Source organism: Oncorhynchus masou, chromosome 13, assembly GCF_036934945.1.
Source record: "Oncorhynchus masou masou isolate Uvic2021 chromosome 13, UVic_Omas_1.1, whole genome shotgun sequence".
NCBI classification, from domain to species: domain Eukaryota; kingdom Metazoa; phylum Chordata; class Actinopteri; order Salmoniformes; family Salmonidae; genus Oncorhynchus; species Oncorhynchus masou.
In genome coordinates this window covers 60279715-60289352 of record NC_088224.1, presented here as the reverse complement: position 1 = coordinate 60289352, position 9638 = coordinate 60279715, and the positions used below count along the sequence as shown (strand labels likewise).

The window sequence follows — 9638 nt, the reverse complement described above, 5'->3', positions numbered from 1 at the left end:
GGGGAGTGTGGCTAAGTCAGGAAGGAGATCTGAGCCAACTCCCCGTGCTTACCGGAGAGCGAGAGGGACCGGGCAGGCACCGTGTTTTGCCATGAGGCGCACGGTGTCCCCGGTGCGTGTGCATAGCCCAGTGCGGTACATTGCAGCGTCTCGTATCGGCCAGGCTGGAGTGGGCATCCAGCCAGGTGCCATGAAGCCAGCTCAGCGCATCTGGTCTCCAGTGCGTCTCCTCGGGCCGGTGTACATGGCACCAGCCTTACGCATGGTGTCCCCGGTTCGCCAGCACTGCCCAGTGCGGGCTATTCCACCTCGCCGCACTGGCCTGGCTACGGGGAGCATTCAACCAGGCAAGGTTGGGCAGGCTCGGTGCTTAAGAGCTCCAGTGCACCTTCACGGTCCGGTCTATCCGGTGCCACCTCCACGCACCAGCTCTCCGATGGCAGGCCCCCGCACCAGGCTGTCTCTCCGTCTTCTCTCTACAGGTGTTCCCGCCTGTCCAGCGCTGCCAGAGCCTTCCTCCTGCCCAGTGCTGCCAGAGTCTCCCGTCTGTCCTAAGCTGCCAGAGTCTCCCATCTGTCCTGAGCCGCCAGAGTCTCCCGTCTGTCCTGAGATGCCAGAGTCTCCCGTCTGTCCTGAGCCGCCATAGTCTCCCATCTGTCCTGAGCCGCCAGAGTCTCCCGTCTGTCCTGAGCCACCAGAGTCTCCCGTCTGTCCTGAGGCGCCATAGCCACCAGTCTGTCCTGAGCCGCCAGAGTCGCCAGTCTGTCCTGAGCCGCCAGAGCCGCCAGGAGCTGCCAGAGCTGCCAGTCAGCCAGGAGCTGCCAGAGCCGTCAGTCAACCAGGAGCTGCCAGAGCCGTCAGTCAGCCAGGAGCTGCCAGAGCCGTCAGTCAGCCAGGAGCTGCCAGAGCCATCAGTCAGCCAGGAGCTGCCAGAGCCGTCAGTCAGCCAGGAGCTGCCAGAGCCATCAGTCAGCCAGGGGCTGCCAGAGCTGTCAGTCAGCCAGGAGCTGCCAGAGCCGTCAGTCAGCCAGGAGCTGCCAGAGCCGCCTGTCACGCCGGCGATGCCGGAATCGTCCTTCACTCCGGCGATGCCGGAGTCTCCCGCCTGTCCAGCGCTGCCGGAGTCGTCATTCACTCCAGCGCTGCTGGAATCTCCCGTCCATTCGGGACCCGTGGCTAGGGTCCCCAGTCCAAGGTCGGCGGCGAGGGTCGCCGCTTTTAAGAGGCCACGGAGGCAGTTAAGGAGGCGGAGAAAGACTATGGTGGAGTGGGGTCCACGTCCCGCGCCAGAGCCGCCACCGCGGACAGACACCCACCCAGACCCTCCCCTATAGGTTCAGCTTCTGCGGCCGGAGTCCGCACCTTTGGGGGGGAGTACTGTCACGTTCTGACCTTAGTTCCTTTGTTTTGTCTTTTGTTTTAGTATGGTCAGGGCGTGAGTTGAGTGGGTTGTCTATGTTAGTTTGTCTATGATTTTCTATTTCTGTGTTTGGCCTGGTATGGTTCTCAATCAGAGGCAGCTGTCAATCGTTGTTCCTGATTGAGAACCATATTTAGGTAGCCTGTTTTCTGTTTTCTGTTGTCTGCACCAGCCAGAACTGTTTTCGGTCGTTTCTCTTTGTTATTTTGTTATTTCCATGTTCATCTAATAAATATGACACATATCACGCTGCATCTTGGTCCTCACCTTCTTCCACCGACGACGACCGTTACAGTGCTCTAATGTTGCACCCCTCCTCTATAATGTATCTCCGAATAAATCTCTTGCATGTCACAAAAAGCAGTGACTGACTTTTTTATGACTGTTTGTGTAGGCTAACCCAGACATGACTTTATGTTGAGGGCCTGTTGCATTGTATGACAATTCATAAAATATGTAAAGTGATGCTCCTGTTTGAATAGGGCTTTAGTGATAAAGAGGTGTGATGCTTCAGGAACAACCATTACCTCATCATCTTCGCCCAGGGCTGGCTGGACAGATGGCTCGTGGCCGAGGGGGGTCAGCTGTTCCCATCGTACCCTCATGTGACTCCTTTAGTCCTACAATGCCTTGTTATCTTAAGGCTGTGGAACACAATGTGAAGGAATGCGCATCTTCAGCAATCCACATGAGATTCACAGACTGCTTCCCCATGCGCTAGTAAGGCTGAAACCCAGGATTAGCAATAGAAACTAAATTCAAATGTCATCTTGTTCATCATAAATGTTGGATTTTATGCCACAAATTGATCAATAAATGTGTTCTCTCATAGTAAATATGAGTATGCTATTTTAATTTATCCTAAAAATGTGTCAGACAATAAAGATGTAAGATTGTAATTTGAGCCAGTTTGTTACCACAGAAAAATTATCCTGCAGCAACAGAAAATGTGAATTATTATGTGGATTTTTGTAGGGGTTGATACATTGTTCGTTAGGGCAAATCAAATCTGACACTTTAAAGTGGAAATTTCAAACTTCAGGAGCATTTTTAAACCTTGAGTACACTACAAGTTTCTCAGAAAAATTAGTGATCAAATTAAGACCCTACATCTGTATAGGCCTTTTGCTTAGTGTAGAACAAGATTACCCTATTTCTTGGATACTCAGCATCAGCAGCCCAGCAATGCAAACCACTACACTTTTTCCTCCCTCCATAGACTCATGGGTTTCCATATGGACTCTCAAGGGCCTGTTGTTTGCCCATCACAACAATTAGGTCATCACCAGGTCTCTGTTGGGTTGCTCTGTTTACAGATCTCAGAGAGGTGGTAGCCATTGCACAGCAGTAATAGGACACCCTTTCGCCAGTGACAGGTCCAGGGTCTTGGATCGTGGGTGGACAGACAATATTACAGTCTGTAACAGAATTCGACCAAACGTCATTGTCTGTGTCAACAGATCGGTCAATACAAACCTGTAACTGATTCCTCTCCTCCTCACTCTCTTGAAGTATTGACGCAGTGATACCAGGATCAAGTTGCATGGTGCCCTTATAAAATGATTAATACACAAATCTTGCACGCAGTGTTTTTTTTTTGCTTAACAATGGGATTGTTTCTGTGTGTCACACAGGGCGCTCACAAAACTCCAATTCACAGTAGATGAAATGATCAACTCACTTTTTTTAGCACTGACTTTGCTAATAACTACTTTATTGAGGAAAAATCTACTTACTATGACTGAGATACGTGGTTGTCCCACCTAGCTATCTTAAGATGAAGGCACAAACTAAACTCAGCAAAAAAAGAAACGTCCTTTGCAGGACCCTGTCTTTCAAAGATAATTCGTACAAAATCCAAATAACTTAACAGATATCTTCATTGTAAAGGGTTTAAACACAGTTTCCCATGCTTGTCAATGAACCGTAAACAATTAATGAACATGTACCCGTGGAACAGTCGTTAAGACACTAACAACTTACAGATGGTAGGCAATTAAGGCAATTAAGTTATGAAAACTTAGGACACTAAAGAGGCCTTTCTACTCAATCTGAAAAACACCAAAAGAAAGATGCCCAGGGTCCCTGCTCATCTGTGTGAACAAGCCTTAGGCATGCTGCACGGAGGCATGAGGACTGCAGATGTGGCCAGGGCAATAAGTTGCAATGTCCGTACTGTGAGACGCCTAAGACAGCCCTACAGGGAGAAAGGACGGGCTGCTGATCGTCCTTGCTGTGGCAGACCATGTCTGTAACAACACCTGTACAGGATCGGTACATTCGAACATCACACCTGCGGGACAGGTACAAGATGGCAACAACAACTGCCCGAGTTACACCAGGAATGCACAATCCCTCCATCAGTGCTCAGACTGTCTGCAATAGGCTGAGAGAGGCTGGACTGAGGGCTTGTAGGCCTGTTGTAAGGCTGGTCCTCACCAGATATCACCGGCAACAACGTTGCCTATGGGCACAAGCCCATCGTCGCTGGGCTAGACAGGACAGGCAAAAAGGGCTCTTCATTGACGAGTCGCGGTTTTGTCTTACCAGGGGTGATGGTCGGATTCGCGTTTATCGACGAAGGAATGAGCGCTACACCGAGGTCTGTACTCTGGAGCGGGATCGATTTGGAGGTGGAGGGTTCGTCATGGTCTGGGGCGGTGTGTCACAGCATCATCGGACTGAGCTTGTTGTCATTGCAGCCAATCTCAATGCTGTGCGTTACAGGGAATACATCCTCCTCCCTCATGTGGTACCCTTCCTGCAGGTTCATCCTGACATGACCCCCCAACATGACAATGCCACCAGCCATACTGCTCGTTCTGTGAGTGATTTCCTGCAAGACAGGAATGTCTGTGTTCTGCCATGGCCAGCGAAGAGCCCAGATCTCAATCCCATTGAACACGTCTGGGACCTGTTGGATCGGAGGGTGAGGGCTAGGGTCATTCTCCCCAGAAATGTCCGGGAACTTGCAGATACCTTGGTGGAAGAGTGGTGTAACATCTCACAGCAAGAACGGGCAAATATGGTTTCGTCCATGAGGAGGAGATGCACGGCAGTACTTAATGTAGCTGGTGGCCACACCAGATACTTTTGATTTTGACCCCCCCTTTGTTCAGGGACACATTATTCAATTTCTGTTAGTCACATGTCTGTGGAACTTGTTCAGTTTATGTCTGTTGTTGAATCTATTTATATTCATACAAATATTTACATATGTTAAGTTTGCTGAAAATAAACACAGTTGACAGTGAGAGGACGTTTCTTTTTTTGCTGAGTTTATAATTATTGTAGCTATGGATAAGAGTGTCTGCTAAATCAGTGGTTACCAAATGTCCTCTTTTTTTAAAGGAACTCAGTCCGTCTTTCAATTTACTCTTGAAAGTTATAATAGTAGAATGCACAAGGTGCAATTTCTAAATTAGGTAGTGCATCATCAGTTTTCCTTTGATCATGTCAGTCATTGCAGACCTTAGAGAGCTATTTATAACTTTTCAGAAATGTCCAGATCAACTATCCCATGTCCACTAATGCTTTTTAGCTCGGTGTTTAGGCACATAGATTTTGTTGTAAGGTTTGAGTCACTCAAAATATCACATGAATACACATTAGACATGGCAAAATGTATAAAATTGCAAGAAAATTAACTTTAAAAGTGCAAAATATTCACTGCACACCATGACAAATGTGTAGAATTGCAGGAAATAAGCTTTAAACCTGCAATATTTTCTCTCCTCCAACAAGAGGGGTGTGAACAGTTTGTGTCATGAACAATTCTTGTGCCCATAGAAATAGACCTGGCACGTGTGCCTCCGGATGTTCCCCAATACTGGAAGGAGGGCTTGAGTGAAAAAGTTTGGGAACCCCTGTGCTAAATGACTAAAATGTAAATATAATATTGGCATACACCCTGGTGTTCAGTGCATCAGTGCATGTCGGGTAAGATGGTTGATATGTTGTTATTAGGGGATTAACTCATTGGTTTCTTTGTAGGCTACACTTTCTTGACAAACAACTCTCTAACATATTGCACCTGAGTCATAGTTTCTGCCATAGAAAAGACCAGAGGCGTCATGCCTGTAGGGGCATAAATTGATCAAGATTGGGTTTAGCTAGCCTAGACAGGTTCCCAATCTCCCAACCTCATAAATAGCTACCAAGAAGCCATGTCAGCCTACCAAGTTAAAGTAGCTAGCTTGGCTAACTATCTTAGCTGGCATGCCTGCTGGCAAGGTAGACTTCTGTAAAGCAAGCAATAACTAAATGTACTGAATAAGACTCACATTCCTTTCAATATTTTACTCAGATTTGAGCAGATATACAGAGTAGCATATTTTGTTTCAACCAGTCAGGAGGATACATACAGCTCAAGATGCTTAGATATGCTTAGATATGCAAACAAAATATACATGTTTTTTAACATAGAATTAAGCATAATGATTATGGCTAGAGATTGCATGAAAAAGCTGTTTCAGGTGTTTGAATGCAATAGGCTCCAATTTATGGCCTGGGCGTAGCACCCCTCCAGACCAGCCACCAGACGTTCTCATGTACTTTGTGCCCCCTCAGATTTGTGGGGTGCATGACACCCCTGAAAAAGACCTCTGCTGAATGAATCTGCTGAATGCATCGCATTATGATTGGTAATCTCGAATTATGCGCCCCCCACAACAGCAAGCGAGTGAGAGAAAGAGGTACCATATCTCACCACGGATTGTTTTCCTTTGATAAACTCTTCTGCCCAGAAACAGGGTATGGGCATCAGTGGCAGGGAATGAGCGATTGGTTGGATCTGAGCGCGGCGGCAGTCCCCGCGTCCCTTGCCATAGAAGCTGTCTGCAATTTAACATCAACCGACATCAAGGTTTTCCATTTGTCTGCCCGCATATTCAGGGGATAGTGACACATGCACCTATTCTTTAATTGTTAAGGACCAAGTGTTTCAATTGTCCAAATTATTTCCGTTCTTATAGACCTACACATTATTGTTATTTAAAAATCGTATATTCCCGTTTCACCACAATTACACATTTTGTTTCCATAATTAATATTTGGCAACATGTGGCCAGAAGATGATCTCATATGTTCATAGGATCTATTTGAAGGAAGTGACATGTTAAGGGGGTGTTATGTTGCCCTGTCCCTGACCCAGTTAAGTAGCTTAATTATAATGCCACTGACTCTAATAACTGAACATGTATAATAACCATAATAAACTGATGTAGACTACCAGACAACCCAGGAATAATTTATGTATTTTTTTTATTTGGTAGACATTGTCGCCTCCTTGTGGATTTGGCAGATGTAGGCAAACTATCTGCATTTTCAGTAATGTAAATCATTATCAAACATAAACTGCTATCCATTCATTTTTTTCCAAGATATATAGGCAATTTATAGGCAATTTTGTATCCGATAATATAGCCTACATTTCAGGTCTATAGATAAGTTATTTTCAAGATTATGGAGACAGATTTTAAACCGTATGATATGCTTACTGTCTCTTTTAAAACGGTGAAAGTTTCACATTTTGCAGGAAGTTTATTCATTTATTGTTTTACATTGAACCTTTATTTAATTAGGCAAGTCAGTTAAGAACAAATTCTTATTTACAATGTTGGCCTATACCAGCCAAACCCGGACATTTGTGAGCCGCCCTATGAGACTCCCAATCACGTCCGGTTTTGATACATCCTGGATTCAAACCAGGGTGTCTGTACTGATGCCTCTGGCTCTGAGACGCAGTGCCTTAGACTGCTGCGACACTCAGGAGCCCTGTTATTACAAGAAAGTAATATACAACAGAGTGGGGGAGGAGGCAGTAGTTGTACAAATCCAGGGAAGCCAGGGAAGGACCCAACGAGGCCAACAAGCGATCGGCCAACAGCTTTAACATCACATGTATGTGAGATTATGGAACGCATGATTACGGAGAGGCTAATTTACTTCCTGGAGAGCAGGGGGCTAGTATCACCACATCAGAGTGGGTTCAGAACGGGTAGGGGAACTACAGACCCAGTGCTCTGCTTGGAAGCAGTGTTCAGGAAGGCTCAGGTGAACAAGGAGTTTGTTGTAGCTGTCTTTTTGATGTGGAGAAGGCATATGATAGGATGTGGAAGGAGGGGTTGATATTGATATATATCAGCTTGATATTAGGGGGGTAGGAGGAAGAACGTACAACTAGATAAAGGATTTCCTGTTTGGAAGGTATATTCAGGTGAGGGTGGGTCTCTATCAGACCTGGGTCTCTACCTGGTGGATAACGGTACACCGCAGGGGAGCATGATCAATCCTCTGTTGTTCTCAATTATGTTTACCCTCAGGTACGGCAGGAAGGTAAAGGAAGCAATTGATGAGGTAGAGTGGTGGGCATAAATGTAGGGATTCAGGTTCTCTGTAGAGAAAACTCAGACAGTGTTCTTTACCAGGAGGAAGGTGGGAGATGAGGTATGTTTGAGGGTATATGGGAGAAACTTGGAGAGAGTGGGGGCCTTCAGGTTCCTTGGGGTATACTTTGACTCTAGACTGATCTGGGCAGAACACATTGAGAGAGTGGTGGGACCGTGTATGTTGCACTGGTCCAATTTGCAATAGACTATGGCAGTATAGCGTATGGTTCGGCAGCCCGCACCTCATTGGAAAGGCTAGATGTCATACAGGGGCAAGGACTCAGAATACGTAGTGGGGCGTTTCGGACCTCGCCAGTTACTGCACTACAGGTGGAGATGGGGATAGGCCATTGCAGATTAGGAGACCGCCGCTAGCAATGAATTATTGGGTCAACTTACAGGGACATGGGGAGACTTATCCTGGGAAAGGGATTTTACAGGCATGCTGGGAACATGAGCAAAGGCAGAACACAAGCTTTGGGTCGGGGGGGGGGGGGGGGTAATATCCAGGCGAAGGAGATGGAACTGTATGAAAGGGAGTTTAGTCCAACAGTAGCTATTCCTGTAAATCCACCATGGCTACTCCCACCTCCAGTAGTTTATCTGGAAGTGTTGGATTGACTACAGGAAGATAGGGAGGGTGTTGATCCATCCGGAGAGACTACAGGAAGATAGGGAGGTGTTGATCCATCTGGAGAGACTACAGAAAGAAAGGGAGGTGTTGATCCATCTGGAGAGACTACAGGAAGATAGGGAGGTGTTGATCCATCTGATTGGAGAGACTACAGAAAGATAAGGGGGTGTTGATCCATCTGATTGGAGAGACTACAGAAAGATAGGGAGGGTGTTGATCCATCTGATTGGTTTAAGAGATGTCTGGATACAGTCTATCAGGATTTTGTGGCCGTTTACACAGATGGTTAAAAAGATCCAAGGTTAGCATTTGTAGTGATGGAATGGGAGTTGGCAGTCAGGAAATGTATTACAGATCATCTGGCTATATACCATATATACAGTAGCAGGGCTGATGGATATACTGTTGGCCTTGCAGTAGTTGGAGGAAGTCAAGCCAGACAGAGTAGTTATTTGCTCTGATTCATGTGCAGTGTTGATGAGTCTCCAGTCCTTTAGCTCACGTAGCAGACAAGACCTGCTTTATGATGTACTACAAACCCATGGCAGGATTAGACAAATATACAGATCGGATTTACTTGGTTCCCAGCCCATGTGGGGGTGAAGGGAAACTGACTAAACAAGCACTTAGTAGTGGGATGTTGATGTTGTAGTTATAATTAGCAAGGCAGAGGTAAACCCTGATATGGACAGTTATGGTGCAGAAATGGCAGGAGCAATGGAATAGAGATACCAAGGGCAGGCATTTATTTCAAGTACAGAGGAAAGTCGGGAGAGGAGGACGAAAGGAAGGGACTGAAGAAAGGAAGACATTTTTTACAAGATTAAGGGTGGGACACAGCTGGTTGAATAAGACCTTACATGTGATAGGAAAGCATACAACAAGAAAGTGTGACTATTGCCAGGAAACAGAGACAGTGGAGCATGTACTGCTCCAGTGAGGGTGGGCAGTATCCGAGGGAAAGAGAGAGGCTGAGATCTAGTTTGAGGGAGAAGGGGATACAGGAAATTAGTTTGAAGAGTATATTGAGTAGAACGTCATTAGATATAGTCTGAAATATATATATTTTTTTTTTAAGAGCAACGGGGCTGCCAGGTAGGATTTAGTTTCCCCCTGTCACTAGCCCACACTCCAGTACAGTAGGTGGCGGTAATGCACCATAACGTTGGATGCCAACCGCTGATAAACCCCACTG

General features: G+C 46.3%; 1 protein-coding gene across 1 annotated transcript; it reads right to left on the bottom strand.

The window, feature by feature from the left end:
* Nucleotides 1-402: 402 nt before the first annotated feature.
* Nucleotides 403-3667, bottom strand: LOC135553363 (sericin-1-like). The gene is made up of 3 exons (XM_064985510.1): nucleotides 3622-3667; nucleotides 985-1215; nucleotides 403-551 (listed from the first exon to the last, which is right to left on the bottom strand). The coding sequence occupies exons 1-3, from the start codon at nucleotides 3665-3667 to the stop codon at nucleotides 403-405; spliced, it is 426 nt and encodes a 141-aa protein (XP_064841582.1).
* Nucleotides 3668-9638: the final 5971 nt, after the last annotated feature.

Excerpts from the sequence above, each read along its gene's own strand:
- LOC135553363 (XM_064985510.1), bottom strand. The coding sequence starts at position 3,667 with ATGGTCTGCCACAGCAAGGACGATCAGCAGCCCGTCCTTTCTCCCT. Across the intron at positions 1,216-3,621 it reads GCAGCCCGTCCTTTCTCCCT|CGGCGACCCTCGCCGCCGAC; the intron begins GTAGGGCTGTCT and ends GCCTCTTAAAAG. Across the intron at positions 552-984 it reads CTGGCTGACTGACAGCTCTG|GACAGACGGGAGACTCTGGC; the intron begins GCAGCCCCTGGC and ends CTGGCAGCTTAG.